The following is an 18,394-nucleotide window of genomic DNA, read 5'->3' as shown; positions in this document are numbered from 1 at the left end:
AAAATATCTAAATATTGTGCAGTCAGTCATGCCACATTTCTTTATAAAATATATTTAGGCACCCGCTCGGAATATATGCACGAGATAATTATTGGCAGCGAAAATTACCAGAAAGAAAAAAAATCTGTAGCAATTGCTAGCGAACGTTCAATGTCAAACTTCTCATCAAAAACGGCATTGTGTCTTCCCCAAAGCGCTCGTCTGTAGTGATAGATTTCGCTCAGAAGTAAAATGAAGGTACTTTAGATAAGCAGAATGTTCAGCTTACTAAAAGTTTAAAGTTCCTGGTATATTCTTTGCCACCACTACATAGAAAAGGAAAAAATAAGTTGTGTCTACAAATGTGTAAGCCGTGACTAAAGGGGATATAGAGAACCTTAATACTTTTTTTCTGGCACCAGCCTTGGCTTTAATTGTACAAGTTAAAGTATAAATGTTTTATGCAGCAACAAAAGATAGTTAAATAAACATCTTCTAAAATAGCTGCTTTGTCTTGTTCACATTTTTATTACCTTGACAATCATATGGTTGGTTAGATGAAATAAATTAGTTTTTAACTTTGGTGACAAGCGTCGGCAAAGGCAACAGGGCATCAAGAGTGTGGCAAAAATTGGACGACAGGATACGGAATTGAGTATTATATACAATGTTTGTAGTGCCTCTAAGTCAGTGATTGTTGGCTTATGATGCGATATATCAGGCTTCTCATAAAAGCATGAAATTTTGTCACCTTCCTCTTCATTATCAGTTCTTTTTTCCTCTCATAACATTGATAAAGGAATGAGATGTGAGGCTGCGTGACCAAAGAAATTGCTAGAAAACATTGCTTTAGGTGAAATCTAGGTTTTGTATGTGTGTACAGAACATCCTAGGTAATGTGACTTGGAAAAATTTTCTGATACACATTGTGATGTGTTTACAAGCACCAGTATGCATCATGTTAAGGAGCATTCTTTGGTACTAACTGACTGACTCCAGTAGCTCCGACTTGCAACAGCAGTATCAACAGCAGTGCTTGGTTTCCAATGCTTGTAGGTTCTAATGCCAGTAGTGTCCAATGCCAAATAGGTTTAACAGTGTCACCATATTTTTTTGCTGTATAGGAAATAAACACAATGGTAGCACAGTAGCTTGATATGCGCTTTGGTGTGTTATTACTTTGGCAATAAGGAACAAAAATTGCTGCCACAGTGTCGTAGATATCTTGTGAAGCACTTCTAGCCTTCTGAAAGGAGGAACTCTAGTTCAATGGTTGGCTGGCTACAAGGCATTTAAAGAGGGGATTACATTTGTAGAGTAATCACGATTATAGGAGAGTGCTTCACTTGCCACCTGCAAATATTGGGATGATTTCATTGAAAAAGGCTTTTAGCTGTCATTTCTGTCATACTTTCGTCTGTGGCTACCATGTTACTGCTTTCAGCTTACAGTGTTACCATTCCTTTTCATTACTGCATCTAGCACACAACACAAGACAAGGACAGAGTGAAAACCAACAAAGACAGGCACTATCTTCTGTCTTGTGTTGTGCGCTTGATGCAGTAATGGAATGCCAACATGCCCAAACTTAGGTTATTTCATTCCTTTTCAGAAGGCAGCACTGACTCTGGTTGCACACATTAGTGCTGCATATGCATCAAAAGGAATTCCAGTCAATTTTGCCAAAGTTCTTGCAAGTTGCGTAAGGCTATATTATCATGCATGTTTAATCTATTTGATATTTTGAATTTGAAATTGCTTTGAAGCATATCGTGCTCCTCCTTCAGACTGTCACCCCTTTGGAACTGCTGTGTCGTCTACATGCTGGTGGTGTCATGTGTATCAAAGACTACATTTCACTGTGAGTAGTTTAGGGAAATTCTGTCTGTTTCCTCAGCTTATCATTCTGTTGAACATCTTGAAGGGGCAGCGCAAAAAGACGATGACAGAAGGCAGGATGTTCAAGATGTTCAACCAGTACCAACTCGCCCAAATGTCGATCCTTATCATTCTGTTGTGATTCGGCCTAACGGCTCCACACCGTATCAGCAGTGCAGTTTTATTGCGTGCATGTACAATGGCACGGCAGTGTTTGAAGACAGTTACAAACCAATCGATGTGTGATAATAGCATGAATGATGAACTAGAATTAGTTTGGAAAGGAGGAGGGTGGAGGGTATTTGTTGAATGGCTGATGAGGTGTCTGGTTTGAAAACACTAGGAAAGTAATAATATGTCTATTTAAATAATGAGCTCAGAATGTTGGTCATAAACTTGTATTGTCAGTTGCAGAAGCTTTTGTCTAGCTGTTGCCATCTTTATTACAGTAATGTCCAGAATCCTCAAGTAATTGCTGATTTGAGCAGAAGCCTGTTTGCTCTTTGTCAACTTCTTGAACAGAGTGAACCATCTGCATTCACATTCTCAGGTATGCTTGATCTGGGGAGATAAGCTTGTCACTTGTGTTTTTATTGTTTCCCTTCTATGTTCTTTGCTGTTTTTTTACAGTCTTTATGTGTGAACTAGTTTCCAGTGCTTATTCAGCATCAGACCACAATGATGCAAGTGCATCTGTGAGAAAGGTATGTTTGCTTTATTGTTCTCATGTTTTGTAAAGCATTCACTGGTAACCAGAAAAACAAGCAAAATTGTTTTATAGCTGACAGACACAAGAAAGGGCACAACTCACACAAAGCACTTCATGTGTTCTGTGCCCTTTTATGTGTCCGTCAGTGCTGAAACAATTTCACTATCGATAACCAACTCGCCCAAATCACCATCTTGACAGAGAAGCCAGGCACATGCAGGGCATTTGTTAGATCTGCCATCTTTGGAATTGTATCTAAAAGGTGTGCTCTATCTGCATGTGTTTCTTTCTGTCTTGGGTCTTTTTTTTTTCATTTGTATGCAGCATTGAACAACTTTTCCATTGTGTAACAATGTCAATCCTTCATTGGTAAACCGATATAAGACACATTCTGATATTTGAGTTTATGTTAATGTTGCCAAATGGCAAAAGCTAATCCTATGTTTTTTATTGTTGCATCCCTCATAGTCGGAGAGTATCCTTTGAGTGCTAATCTATCACTCACAATCTCATGGGCACGATTAAAACGTTCTAAACATTTTAGCAGCTTGCCATACTTTATACAGGCAATACCGAATGTTTTGCAAAAAGTTGCTGTCAGAATTTTTTCCTATATATATGTTTGTTCCTAAACTTATATCTGTAGTTCTTGATGAAAATCCTGCCATCAAAATATATGCCCTAGAAGGATAAGCTATCACAGACAATTAACGTTTTCTAATATTTTTAATACTGAATTTTTTTTTACTTTGTTATGTGATCTCTAAACCAATTTTTACTTTGCTTTAGATGCCTACACATAATTTAAATTTGTAAGTCAATGTTTTAATTGATAAATGTAGTTGTTATGGGTGATCTGTTGTCTACAAAAATTGTAATGTGATCCAAAGCTCTGACTTGGCAACAATTATGAGCTGGTACTCACATTGCATGTTTAGTCTTGAAGGTTTGCATAGGCAGAATTTCAGTCATACAATTATGCTCACTGCTTGATCTTAATGTGAGATACATTTGACTTCATAGCTTGAGTTGTCTGTTTTGTTAATGTAAGAGGTGTGCCTTTCCAAACAAGATTACAAAGACGGCGCCGAATAAAACAACACACGAAGAAGGGGGACACGAGACAGCACGTACGTGCTGTCTTGTGTCCCCCTTCTTTGTGTGTTGTTTTATTCGGCGCCGTCTTTGTAATCATGCTTAACCAACTAGCCCACCAACACATGCTCAGTTTCCAAACAAGCCTTTAACATTTTTATTTATTTGCAACATTTTATGTCATGATCTCCTGCAGGAGTTACGTTTTATTAGTTCTTTTTTAAATTATAGCGAATTTAACCTATGTGTTGACAGGGATGCTTTTGTTCTAGGTTTGCCAGACCATCTTGGAAACTCTCCTGCAGCGTGAGTGGTTTTCATTAGTTAGGTATAAAAATTAGGCTGTAGCAATAAAGTGGTGTAATAGGGATGTTGTCATCTAGCAGGAAAATACTGAGGGCCCTGTTGTTCTTTGAAGTTTCTTCTTACGAAGAAGAAGAGAATAGGGGGACCAACATGCAGGAGCTACAAAACGCTTTTTTAATGGAGCTATTTTGCAATGGATTAACCCATTAATACCGAAGAAAAATCTGCCAGTTAAATTTTGTTGATTTTTGGTACCAGATGATTTTTTCACACTGCAACTGCATTGTCAAAGTTTCATGAGTTGGGCTTTATTCTTTGAAACACTAACGACAGCGTGCTTTATAAAGTACCCTGCACCTTTATCGAAACAATACGTGATGCAGGTCATCAAATGTATATGCTATATTTTGGAGCTTCCTAAATCGGAGAGGCTTGTAGCTAAGAGTAAACGAAACTTTACGCAATCCTTCATAACCTCTTGGCAGCAAAATTAGCATTTTAGTGAGAAATATTGTTTGCTGGGAGGTGTTTTTACTATTCAAGTGTGTAGCATGACTTCATCAAGTGACGGGGAAGGACTTTTATGTTGTTTTCAGAGGTGCACACAATGGAAACATATTATTGATGCATGTCTAGACGTGATATCCTACGATGAATGCCAGCATTCAAGACTAAAGCATTCAGCATTTAGTTCAGCGGCAGTTAAACATACAACTGACTGTTGGTATCTCCTCCAATGACAGTCGGTTCTTGCATTACAATCCTCTTGTATGATTTGCTCGGTGACATTTTAGTTAGAATTTTCTGACCTTTTCAAGAAATGGGGTCTACGTCTGGTTGCCCTACTTCTACTACTTCTCTAGATTGGCATAGGAATAATGTTGTCCTTGTTGTTTTGTGTTTCGCCCCACCTATTTTTCAATTTGTGATAGAATTCTGCATAAATTATCTGTCTTTTTAAATAATCTTCATGTCATATCTAAATAGTTTTCATTTATCTAAATTTACTGTAACATTGCTCGCTATTTTATTGACTGAGAAGACAAGAGCATCTTCATCTTTGTCGGCAGCAAGAAAGGAACCAGGAGGAATAACAGCAATGTTGATATAATCCTTAATATGTTTTTTACCTGCAACCATCTCTGAAGTTTTTCTAGCCAGAAAAAAGAAATATTCTGCCGAAATACAGGTAATGAGACCCTTGTGTGTGCTTTGAAAACAAGTGCACCCCTGTAGCGAACACATAGGCCCAGTGTACTTTACAAAGTACACCTGAATTCATTTTCTTGTGAAGCTATAAATATGTATTGTATATGTAATGTCATGCATTCATTGTTTATGCCATTCTTTTCTAAGACTTACTCACAAACTTCAACTTCGAGAAGTATATGCTATTCTTGACAAAAAATAAAGAAAGTGCAGGTACAGCAGTACCTGCTATGTTCAGTACTTCTCCAAGTTTGGCGATGAGTAGATCAAATACATCATGCAGCTGACAAAAAACTACAATGTGGCCATCTTGGCGGGACCATTCTTAGCAATATGAAATACTAAGGAACATAATATGTTTCTTCTTTAATTATTTACAAATGAAAATGGTACAATACTTTTAAAGGCATGCTGGGCCCTAATGGGACACCTAAGATGATCACAGCTCCTTAAACACGCTTAAGTGTGAAAGAAAGATGTCATCATGCAATACCACTGCAACGAATCCACACGGTCTTGTTTTCTGCTATCACTGTTGGGGCGTCCCGTCTCATTAAAGGGCTAGTTCAGAACACAGCCTTTAAAAGGTATACTATACAGTGATTTTGAGCTACTGCCATAAAAGATTTGCATGACATTATAGGTATTTTTAGTGCTAGGAATTTTATTTGTACTCCAGCTTTGTCAAGCGGATAGTTGGTACTTATCAGCTCAGTTGTGCTCTGTATGGCCTGATGAAGTTTTAAATAATTACGTAAAACAAGTCATATTTCATATGTGTGCTGTACATGGTATTCTTGTGCTGAGTCGTGCTGTCTGAGATGGTCAACCAAATTACATATTCCAAGATGCTCATGTAAGATTAATTCATATTTTGCTCTGCTGTCTTTTGCACTTCTGACCTGACGTCGAACTTCAATATTGACCACTAAAAATCTTTTGTTTGATCGTCCCTGTGGTGCTTTTATTGCTTTTGTTGCAGGACTTCTCAAGGCTAATGAAGAAGGGCAACCCATAACCTGGTAACATGAATGATAAATAGCACAACTTTGGCTTCTCTCTTTTTTCTTTTCAGTGCTAATGTTTAAAATTTTTTTCAGTGGGGATCTCCTGGGGCCTTTGTTGCAGAGTCCACTTGTACAGCAGACTGCTGTCCTCTCTTATGCCCAAGAGCTGTTGTCTTGTATCTTGGCATACAATCCAGTATACAAAGGTGAGCTGATTCTATACTAGATAGGGAATTTGACCTCTCAATTGTTGAATATCTTCTACTCAGTTACTCAAGCGATGTCAAGCCACCACAACTGGACTTACAAGAAATGTTCCCTGTGGCTTCTTGGAATATTCCAGAAGGTGTTGTATTCTTGTTTATTTTGTAATGTGGCTACTACTTTAACTGGCTGCTTTTATTGTTTATCTTATATGATAGAATGTTGAGATAGATGAAGGAATATGCAGCTTCAATGCACCATCCAAAGGTTTATAAGTGCAATAGCATATATAGACTTTGATGCCACCTTTGCTGTTAACATCTGCTTGCCACATATTCATTATTAATTATGCCTCTGCTAGCTTCAGAAACTCTGATGTTTCAAGGCAGAATGTTGAGCTAAATGAAAGAATCTGCAGCCTTTCTGTAGCATCCTTATGGTTATAAATGATTCCTTATGCTTTAAAGGCCAACTGCAACAAAATTTTGGACCACATAGAAATCCTAGTTTAATATAACATAATTATAGAGGAGCCTTCGTGCAAAATTTGATGTTTCAAGTACCAGTGGAAATGTCATCAAAAGCTTGCAAAAAAAAAAATAACTTGTTGATACTGAAATTAAATAAAGAAACACCGCCATTACCCCTCAGTGGAAGTGATGCATGACCAAATACATGACTTTGGCATGACCACCGCAATGTCAAAGGCCATGCTGCTGCCTAACATGGATACTGTGGCCACCACAGGGTGCTGCGACCAGCCCTCTCCCTGGGTCAGACGCTCAGACTACCCAATGCTCTGATTGGTCTCTGTGGTTCACCAGGCATGGCTACGCGTGCCAGCCCGAGCGCTCAGGCTGGCTTATGTAGCTGGTTTTGACTGGCTCACGCGCCATGACTGCCTGTGGCTTGCTGAAAAATCTCGGACATGGCGTGCGAGACTTAAGTTACAGTTACACCACCAGGTGCATGCATCGTCTGCTTAGGTGCTGTTTGAAGGCTGCCAACAGAAAAACTACAACTACCAGCTCTGCTGCTTTGCCAAGGTGTGTTAAGTGGTGTTTACTACTCAAAACAAATTTAGTCAACATGAAATTTCGTTGCAGTTGTCCTTTAACTAGCTTCAAAAACAGTGATGTTTTAGGTTCTTCTGACTCAAGAAGTGCATGTGTATTGTGTAGAACTGAAATGTGTAGAACTGTGCAATACTGTGCTGTTGTGTTGCTGTTGCTGTCATCACTCTGTCATCATGCCATTGTCATCATCGTCAAGGTGTTGGGCCAGGGTCGTCATTACCATTGTCATCTTTGTTGGTGTCGTTGCGTACAGATGGGGGGAAATCACATAGAATTACTGATGTTTTCACAAAGTTGTGCTCATTGGGAACCATCTGGAGTAGCTGCTGTCGCAGTAAATGAATTCACAGCTGCAGGAACCACTGAACTTTGCTGATTTTAGGTAAATGGATGTAAAAATTGGCATGTGAAATAAAGGAAAATAGTTTAATGGCGGGTATGTATTCCAAAACAATTTCTTGATGTATTGATAGATTTTACTAAAAGTTGTGCTGCTTATATATTTTTACATTTCGGTTTCAAATATGCCATCATTTTTTTTTCTTCCTTCTCTTGACATCCAAAGACCTATTGACTGTCTTGCAGGTGAGATTTTTCTAAGAACTAGATGTTGTGGCAAAAGTTCATTAGTCAGAAGAAGTGGGGGGGATGTCATCAGAAAAACAATAAAGCAAGAATGACTGTTCTAGATCAGGGCTGCACAACTCAAAGCCAGCAAAGGCCAGCTTCTCTGAGAGCCACATGGGCCACAATTTAGTGGGAAGCGCTACACCTCATTCTTGCGAGAAAGAAGTCTGTGTTTGGGGTCATCACACTCGTTGCTGACCTCAGCATGCCTTGTCACATTGGTCAATTAAGACTGAAGGTGACTTTTGTTATGAGTCGTCAAGAAGAAGGTTTGGCCACAGACATATATAGGTGCTTCTGAAGAGAGATGACAGTTTCAAGACATTGTTAGCTATGTTTCTGCATCTTATATAAGGTTACATAAGATTTTATTAAACCAAAGGGGGAGATACCCCTGTTGCTTGACATTTAGGTTTGGTGAACACTGCAGCTACACAGTGCATATATGGAGCTCATCAACCAGCAATCTTTCGGGGTCACCAAAAAATGGCCGCAAAATGCCATGGCACGGCAGTGACAGCAGGTAGCCAAAAAACTAGGAGTCTTTGTAACCGGATGTCGGTGGTGTTTCAAAACTGGGAAAAAGAAAGGTGAATGTGGCATTGGTAACGACGTAGTGTCCGCTTGTCATTTAGAGTAGTTTAAATGAGATCATGGCGAGAAGAGACCACTTGCAGGGAGAGACACGAAGGAGAGGGAGAAACGAGTAGCAGCCGCATTCTTGATCATCTAATTCCTGTAACTCTGCTTTTATGGCATCATTTTCAAAAATTATTGTGGCTGCATGTTTGTTGTAGACTCGTACACAACTGTCGCTATATAACAAATCTTTTACCTCATGTAAACCTTAAAATCATGTAGGACGATTTATCTGCTTGTCATTAGAACACATTCTAAATTTCACCCCCCCTGGCACAAACAGAAAAAAAGTTCTGATTGTCATATTGAGCAGTTGAGTGTGTCCCAACTTGGGAAAACTGTCATTTCAAATACAATAGAGATATAATAATTATTTTCCAATGTATGCCTTCTAGGTGGTCTATAATGCCGTATAGGGGCAGCCACTTTAAAAAAAATTTTTTTTGGTGCTATTGCTGTGAAAATTCCGCCACTTGAAAATCAAGTTTGTTTTTTGTGTCACCATATGTCAAATGACGAGTCTGACATTTTCATTATGTTTGCAGAAATTTAGAAACCTAAAAAGTACCTTATCTTGTTCCCAACAAATTTCACTCTAGAAACCACCTTGAATGCAGCCTTTGGCAAATGTGCCTCAAGATGATAATTTTCCTAAAAAAGGTGCTTTGCCAAAAAATTAAAATTGAGAAAAATCAAAAGATCCAGAACATGCTGCTTTACTTTATGGTGAATAGCGATCGATCAAAGGCTGCTACTGCATAAGTTGGTCCCCTTTCTTCAACATTACACTGCTTGGCAATAATCGCTTCAAGTTGTCTTCTGTTCTTATGTTTTGTTTTTGAGCTTTAGGGTTGTCAAGCACACTTGTCCGTACTAATGAAATTATTCCCTTAGTTGCTTGCTTGACATGCTTTGTCATCTGATCTCCACTGTCCAGTTCCAGCTCATGCAACACTCTCTTAATGCTGCATGCACCCTCATTAAACTCAAGTACAGCTGATGCTCCAATGCTGCTGTAGTCTCCACTGTTCTCAGGAATGCAAACTCTGTCTACGGGCACATCTTCTACACTACTTACTGCATTGAATGGTTCATTTGCATTTCGTGTCTACATCTTCGAACATCGTGCAAGAAGAACAGCCTGTTGCATAGACACACTATCTCTTTTGCATGTCTCTACTTAAGGGTGGATGGTGGTTTCTTTGCATGAACAGCTTCTTGGCATCAACCAGGGCTTTATGCCGATTGTAATTTGAGTGTTCACCTATTGTAATTCAATCGTAGCCTGCCAATCTTAGTTTCAGTGTTGGTTTTCCAATCAATGCAGACTTGCTGTGGATGAAAATATATCATTTTTGATTGCCTTTTGCGCTAAACAGAGTTTCAGGTTCGGTTTGCTATTCATTCCAGCTCGCTGCAGCACAAAATATTACTTGTTTCTGGCACTTTTCCTGTGTGTTGTGCTGAAGCCACAATAAGTCTCTCATGGCTAAAAAGTGCAAAGAACTATTTTTCGAAAGAGGGCAATCATTCTGCGTTTAGTTTCTTTTGTGTTCTGCGACCATTTTTTCACAACAGCGTTCACAAGCATTTTCAATGCAAGTGTGCACCACCGTCATGTGTGAAAAAAGCTAAATTTCTTCTTTCCTACAGTGCACATACCAACCAAACTTGGTGAGAAGCTTCGTAATTAGTTGAGGAATGCAAAACAACTTAAATTTCTAAAAATGCATATTTTGGGTGATTTTAGCCCTGCATCCCTCCTTCAGATGTGTTGACGAAGTGCATGATGTTCTTTATGTTCTCATATACATAACAGTTTACAACCCTCAAATGATGTCATGGGCTCCAATGTTACTTCATTCAAATAACCTTAATTTATGCTTAGAGTTCATTACTGTGTAAGCAAGTACCTGTTTGTCAATATTAAAAAGTCAAATTAACATGTCAAAGCTAAAGCATCGATTCACAGCTGCTGCCTGCGATGATTTCAGCTGAAGCATATGTGCAAGCGTGTGTTCGGTTTAGTTATGGATGCTGTGCCAATAATGCGGTCTTGCCGTAGGTACCGTGAAAAACACATTCAGCGTTCTTATCCTTCTTTATCCGCACACACTGCTGCATCACTTTTTTTTAATGTGCTTAGTGCTGTTGCCAGTTAATGTTGGGTAGTGTGTTTGGCGGCAAAAATGTTTTTGTTAGCAAATGGTGATGTGTTGATTACAGCACCCAGCACATCACTGAAATGTGACCTCAGCTGCAGGCTGCTAAAAAATTTGCTCGTGGGCTGCATGTATGTTGTCCAGCCCTATTCTAGATGAATGGGAACCAAAGTTTTAGCATGGGAAATTTATGTGAAGGAGACGGAGGCAAACATCTAGGACAGATTATTTACTTTTGCGCAGTTTTTCTTATAGTAATTAATTACAAATATGCTGTCATCAGAGCAGTGCTCTCGGGCAGTTCACAAATCCCTCTGCCATACCGCACAATTCTGTGATCATTGAGGAATTTCAATGCGATAGGTGACGCTAGGTACAGCAGATATGAAAAACTACATTCAGTACATAATACCTAGAATAAAACCGCAGCATTCTTATAAAGATTGCGAGGAAGAAGCAAAAAAAAAAAATAGAATACATAGAACACAAGCACACAAACAGAAAAAGCATGGACCAAGGCAATATTGCTACGGACCAGTATTCCCAATGTCCAAGGACGAAAAGGCCAGTGGTGCAAAGACAATGATGACGATTTGCGGCTAGCGCGAGCTGTTGCCTTTTGACCAAGTGCAGCGTATCGATCTGTAAATATACTTGTATATATAGCATCGCGTGTGCGTCTTCCCACGTAACATGTTTGGTGGAGGTGGACGTGCCCTGTACCTCATCACGGAGCTTCATAGTGGACGGTATGCCGAGCCTTCAGTTAGGGCTCCCGGAGACGACAGCTCAACTCAACCGGCTCCAACACCTGCTGCCACTCTGACGTACCTACATCACACTCCCCACTCCCCATAAACCTGGCGTATTCTTGAGAAAAGATGGGGAAGACGTTTAGAACTGGATCAGCCTGTACGAATGCGTCAGCGCCAATAACAGGTGGGACCCTACTACCATGCTTGCCAACATACTATTTTACCTTGGTAGGACACCTCGAGTATGGTTTAGAACACATGAAGACAAGCTCATCAGTTAGGATACGCCTAAACAAAAGCTACGACACTTGTTTGGCAGTCCTTACGGTCACCAACTTGGTGTGAAGAAGGCATTATCCAGCCCAGTGCAGACGTCAACAGAGCCCTACGTCATGTTTATTCAAGACGTCTTGGTTCTGTGCTGCAAAGTTTATGTACACATGACTGAGCCAGACAAGGTTTCCCACATTCTGAAAGGTATTGCCAATGACGCCTTCAACATTGTGGCATTGGTGAACGCAGTTATCAAAGAGTGCTGCCGCCTGGAACTCACAAGAAGCCGACGTATCGACCAACAGTTTTCTCGCCTACCAAACACCGCGGTGACATCTTCCTGTGCCGACATTCCCCGTTCAAACAACACTGGCTATGTTACTCGGATTGTCTGACGAGAGATTGAAGGTGCCTATCCGGCTGCCTTCGAATCCAGCTCACTCAACACACCTACGGTCACGGTTTCCCTGATTCCGGCAGTCGTACGCCAAGAGTTCACCAACATGGGTCTTCACTCCGTGTGTTCGGCCCATCGCCCTGACGCCCGCCCAGATAATTCGATTCCACCCCGTCGCACATCTTATTATTCACCACGTTTCGGCAACCCGTCTGAATGGCGCACTGCTGACAACAAGCCCATTTGTCTTCACTGCTGTTGAATAGGGCACATTTCTCACCCATATTGCAGTTGCTGAAGTTCCCCGGTCCAGACCACCTATACTGGTTCCTCTCGCCCAAGCTGTTGTTTTCGTCCCTATGCCGCACGGTCCGACAATGCTGCCACTGAACTTCCTGCACCAAACCGCCCCTATTCATGGTCGCCTTTGCCCCAACGAGGACAATCTCGCTCACCCCAGCCCTGTCGCTTGTATTTCCTGACTCCCTACAGATGCTTGCAGCTGGGAAACTAGACAATGCAGCGCCTCAAGGTGACGCTGCATTGCCGCCTACGCACCCAAATCCTCTACTGACGCTGCCAACTCATATGAACCTGCTTGATATGCAAGTCGACAGTGTTCTTGTATCTGCTCTTATAGACACTGGTGCACATTTATCTGTTATGAGCGCTGCCCTTCGGAACCGCCTGAAGAAATTAATAACACCCACCCCGACACCTGTTGTCCGCTTCGCCGACGGCAGAACAGCTCCCGTAATTGGTATGTGTGCCACCCGAGTCTCCGTTGCCGATGCTCTGCAATCCTTCTCTTCGCCATCATCACCCACTATCCTCACGGTATTATTCTCAGCCTGGACTTCCTCTCCGCGTATTCCGCTCTGATAGACTGTTCAGCCCATACTCTCCGCCTTGACCTGCCTCTCCTGGACCCCGTTGAAGCACACCCCAGTCGCCTCAGTTCTGCAGATTTCGTTCGCTTGCCACCTTCGGCACTGACTTATGTTGACTTTGTGTCATCCCCGCCTGTGCCTGACGGTCACCACATTGCGACTCCCATGCAAGATGTTCTCCTTGCGCACGGTATCATGGTACCTCATGCAGTTTTATCTGTTACGACCAATTGCATCTGCCTGCCAGTTGTCAATTTTGGCTTGATGACACAAGTGCTGCCACGTGCGATGTTTCTGGCCCAGGTTTGCGTCTTCAAGGATCACGCAGTAGCATCTGTTGTAGTAGACGACAGTTCAACCGACCCGTACCCTAGCACTGCACTCTGCAACTTGCACTATTGCTGACTTGCAGAGAATGATAGTGTTCAACTTGCTATCCGAGCATGCTGATGAGCTCTACCGCGTTGTTTTTATACCGCAATATTTTTTACTTTAATGATCGTCCTTTGACCCAAACAACAGCTGTTAGACATCTCATAAACACCGGCGATGTCCCTCCTATTCATTGTCGCCCATACTGAGTATCGCCGGCTGAGCGTCAAGTTATCAACGAAAAAGTCCACAAAATGCTTACCAAGAACATTATTGAACCTTCGTGTAGTCCTTGGGCATCACCTGTTGTCCTGGTGAGAAAGAAAGATGGCTCATGGCAATTTTGCATGGATTATTGGCACCTTAACAGAGTAGCAAAAAAGGACGTGTATCCCCTACCTCACATTGATGACACCCTCGACTGCCTACACAGTGCTCGCCATTTCTCTTCTATTGACCTCCACTCCGGCTGCTGGCAGATTGCCATGGACGATTTAGACTCTGGAAAGACAGTCTTTATAACACCCGACGGTCTTTATCAATTCAAAGTGGTGCCGTTTGGTCTATGTAATGCTCCGACCACATTTGAGCACATGATGGACTACCTTCTTCGCGGTTTAAAGCGGTCCACATGCCTGTGCTACTTAGACAATGTTATAGTATTCTCCCCCACATTCGCCTTTCACTTCGAGCACCTCTCAGCAGTCCTAGATGTTTTTTGTCGAGCCGGTCTGCAGCTAAATGCATCAGAATGCCACAGATTACCGTGCTTGGACACTTCGTTGATACGAACGAAGTGCGTCCAGACCTGTGTAAAATTCATGCTGTTATGCACTTCCCTGTTCCCAAACGTGTCAAGGATGTCCGCAGCTTTATCAGCCTCTGCTCATACTTTCGCCACTTTATGAAAAATTTCGTGGTGATCGCATGTCCTCTTACCAAGCTTTTGAAGAAAGATGCCCCTTTCAAGTGGGGAATAACGAGGCCTCTGCATTCTGGCATCCAATCGACCTTCTCACCATGCTGCCCATTCTGGCCCATTTTGATCCTTCTATCCCTCCCGCAGTCTGTACCGATGCCAGCGGTGGCAGAATCGGCACAGTACTAGCACAACATCAGTGTGGCAACGACCATGTTATCGCTCTTGCCAGCAGGCTCCTCTAAACCTCCTAGCGCAACTATTCCATCACTGAGCGTGAGTGCCTGGTCCTAGTGTGGGCGGTTGCGAAGTTCCGCCCATACTTATATGGCTGACCCTTTTCGGTTGTCACAGACCATCATGCGCTTTGCTGGTTGTGCTTGCTGAAATATCCTACAGGACAGCTTGGTCACTGGGCGTTACGCCTATAAGAATAGTCGCATTCTGTCATCTACAAATCTGGCCATCTCCACAAGGACGCTGACTGCCTGTCCTGCTACCCGGTTGGCCAGACTGACGCCGCTGACAGTAGCACCGCCAACGGCATTTTTTCTGTGTCCACCTTCGCTAACAACGCCGATGAGCAGTACCAGGACCCATTGCTACGAGCACTCATCGAGCATCTGCACTCTTCACCAACCGACGCCTCTGTTTGCTGATATGTCCTCCAGGAGGGCATTCTGTACCGAAGGAACTTCCTCCCTAATGGATCTGATCATCTTGTCATGCCCAAACATCTACGACATACTGTGCTCTTTGAGCTCCATGGCGCACCGACGGCAGGACACCATGGGGTATCTCGCACATATGACCGAATTCGCCGCCGCTTCTATTGGCCCGGTCTCGCTCACTCCGTCCAACGCTATGTTGCTGCCTGTGATTCCTGCCAGTGACGGAAAAGGCCTCAGGTGTTGCCTGCCGTTCATCTCCAGCCGATCACCGTACCTGTGGAACCGTTCTTCCATATTGGATTAAATCTCATCAGCCCTTATCCCACATCATCCTCTGGCAACAAATGGGTAGCCGTTGCAATTGATCATGCCACCCGATAAGCTATCACACGGGCTCTCCCGACCACTTGCACCACTGACATCGCAGACTTTCTCTTGCACGACATCATCTTGCTTCATGGCGCCTTGCAACAGCTGCTTACCGACCGTGTTCGTAACTTTTTGTTGAAAGTTATCGCATACAATGTATGTTCCTGCTCTATTCATATAAACACAAGCTGACCACCTCATACCATCCTCAAACCAATGGACTGACGGAGCAGCTGAACCGTACCCTCACAGAAATTCTGTCCATGTACATTTCGAAGGACCATCATGACTGGGACATTGCCCTTCCTTACGTCACATTTGCCTACAACTCTTCTCGTCACAATACTGCGGGAATTTCTCCATTTTATCTGTGTATGGTCGCGAACCAACCTTGCTCCTTGATACTTCACTTCCTCCTGCTGTGACCTCAAGAAGCAAGTATGTGTGTAATGCCATCGTCTTGGCTGACCATGCACTCCAGTTTGCATGTACTCGGCTGACAGCCCCACAAACTACAACGCCCGTCACCGTGACGTACAGTTTTCGCCTGGTGTGCTTGTGCTCCTGTGGTCACCCTCTTCTCATGTGGGACTTTCAGAGAACCTCCTTTCCTGGTGCACGGGCCCCTACCGCATGCTGCGCCGGGACCCCAGTGACCTTTAAAATTGCTCCGGTCAGTTCTACCTTGCCTTCTACTCTAGCATCCAGTGATGTTGTGCAAGCCAATAGGCTCAAGGCCTACTACACTGCTTCCGAACCCGGCCCTTAGTTTCTCCGGGAGAGCACTTTTTCTGCTGGGGATAGTGCTACAGACCAGTATTCTCGATGTCCACGGACGAAGAGGCCAGTGGTGTAAAGACGACGATTTGCGGCTAGTGCGGGCTGTTGCTTTTTGGCCAAGTGCAGCGGATCAGTCTGTATATATACTTGTATATAGCGTCGCGTCTGCATCTTCTCGTGTAACAATATGAAATACTTTTGTTACATCTGATAGTCTACAAAGCTTGTGTCTGATCTAGACTGCAAAAATTTAATCTGTAAACTTGTGCTTTAATAAACCTTTTTCTTTATAATAGAACAAAATTGCACTAATTATTTTGTAGTTTTTACATAATATTTGTTTTTGTTGTTGAACAAGTGCCAGGCTGCTCGGAATCGCTCTTGAGGTTTCAGTGGGTATTGGCAATCCCTGGGTACATCAGTGGCCATGGAGATCAGTAGTCACTGAATATGATTGTGTGGTACTGGTCGATACCAATTGTGTTTAACAGGCATTGGATCTATAGTCACTGAAACATAGTCGTGACATGGTCTTGTAGCAGTCTCCAAGCATTATTTATTTATTTATTTATTTATTTATTTATTTATTTATTTATTTATTTAAGATTCCCTCACGTCTATTGGCTGAGCTGATGCTGGGTGGTGCAGGCATTACGTTGTGGGATGGTAAAAACCTGCATAGGACAGGCTTCGAAAACACATAAAAGATGTGAACTTTCGGGAACTGCAACAAGAAAGTGTATCTTGTTCGACTTCCATGATCTCCATTCATCCATGATACTGCTTGGTCTTTGGCAGAGTATGCAGGTGCTCAATGTAGAACAGGTGACCACTCAGCTGTGCAAGGCCCTTAATAGCAAAGAGGTGAACTGGTATATGTTGCTCACTGCCCTCTCCGTGTATGTCACCACCTACCAAGATTGCAAACTTCTTATTGGTAAGCTTGCATGTTTGTGTATCTGATGGACTTTGTTGCAGCACTTTGTATTTGGAGAATTACTTTATTGAGTGCTGTTTGTGCCCATGCTGCTTTGAAGTTGCTTGATTCATAATGTATGTGCATGCATGTACATATGTGTACTGGAAAGGGGGGAGGTCTTTTTTATAAAGCAGCATCTGCAGTGAATATGCAGTTCCCTTATTAAGAGGGAAGTTGAGCCTTAGAGCAAAAATTTTAAAAAATCTTTATTCCTTGAGGTATGCTGGCTGAAAACTTGTACATATATGTAAATGCAATTATTTCAAATATGAGATCCATTTTTGTTTAGCTTCTTTAGTTCTAATTTCATGCAAGTTTCCTTTAGTCATTTTCTGCAAAGGTTTGCAAAATATAAATTCCTCAGAGTTCGCTAAACAGAGTATCAATGGCTTCTGTATGATTCAAGGAATGTTGTAAAATCAATCTTATTGCTCTGCCTACCCTAGAACAAGCATTGTGAGACTTCAAAGTTGGGCATCCAGAAGAACACTCTCTTGAGTTTAAACTTCAAAGTCTTGCAACACTTGTTCTAGGGCAGGCAGAACAATAAGATTGATCTTGCGGCATTCCTTTGAATCATACAGAAGGCATTGATACCCTGTTTAGTGAAATCTGAGAAAGCGATATCATAAATCTCTGTAAAAAGTTTAATAAAGGAAGCTTATGTAAAATTTGAATGGAAGGAGATGAACAAAAATGGACCTTGTATTTGAGATAAGCAGACAACAATAAATATATTGAGAAGTTTTCTGCACCAGACCTCAAAGAATAATGATTTTTACAAATTTTTGGTTGAAGGCCCAGCTCTCCCCTTAAATGGTTATATTGCTGATAGATGAATTTGCCATGCAGGTTTAATAGTGAAGATATGACATGGACTGTTTTTATGAAGTGTGTTGTAATTGCATTCCTTTGTGCAGGTCTTATTGAAACACTGCTGAAAGGTGCTTTTGAATGTCTTGACACTGAAAACTTAGTCAGTGCCTTTCTTTTGGCTAGACATGCATCGCAAGAAGCTCCTCAGATTTTCCCTCCATATTCATCCTGGTTTGAGGTAATTCTTCGGTTTTGTATGAAAGCATTTTTGTAGTGCACATT

At 41.9% G+C, this 18,394-nt stretch overlaps 1 protein-coding gene across 4 annotated transcripts in view; it reads left to right on the top strand.

Moving 5' to 3' along the window:
• The window catches only part of LOC142560705 (uncharacterized), a 91,543-nt gene that overhangs the window by 5,563 nt on the left and 67,586 nt on the right, over nucleotides 1-18,394 (top strand). For all 4 annotated transcript variants that reach the window (XR_012823415.1, XR_012823414.1, XR_012823416.1 and 1 more), the window contains 10 exons: nucleotides 1,592-1,681; nucleotides 1,767-1,840; nucleotides 2,307-2,407; nucleotides 2,488-2,561; nucleotides 3,934-3,967; nucleotides 6,159-6,198; nucleotides 6,277-6,389; nucleotides 6,453-6,529; nucleotides 17,116-17,254; nucleotides 18,217-18,350. Coding sequence is in view for 1 of the 4 variants with exons in the window: in XM_075672994.1 (XP_075529109.1) it covers nucleotides 1,592-1,681; nucleotides 1,767-1,840; nucleotides 2,307-2,407; nucleotides 2,488-2,561; nucleotides 3,934-3,967; nucleotides 6,159-6,198; nucleotides 6,277-6,389; nucleotides 6,453-6,529; nucleotides 17,116-17,254; nucleotides 18,217-18,350 (876 nt within the window). In the remaining 3 variants the exon portion in view is untranslated. The remainder of the gene's footprint in view (nucleotides 1-1,591; nucleotides 1,682-1,766; nucleotides 1,841-2,306; nucleotides 2,408-2,487; nucleotides 2,562-3,933; nucleotides 3,968-6,158; nucleotides 6,199-6,276; nucleotides 6,390-6,452; nucleotides 6,530-17,115; nucleotides 17,255-18,216; nucleotides 18,351-18,394) is intronic.

Source organism: Dermacentor variabilis, chromosome 1 (assembly GCF_050947875.1).
Source record: "Dermacentor variabilis isolate Ectoservices chromosome 1, ASM5094787v1, whole genome shotgun sequence".
NCBI classification, from domain to species: domain Eukaryota; kingdom Metazoa; phylum Arthropoda; class Arachnida; order Ixodida; family Ixodidae; genus Dermacentor; species Dermacentor variabilis.
The sequence above is the reverse complement of the archived record's forward strand: the minus strand, read 5'-3'. Positions and strand labels throughout refer to the sequence as shown.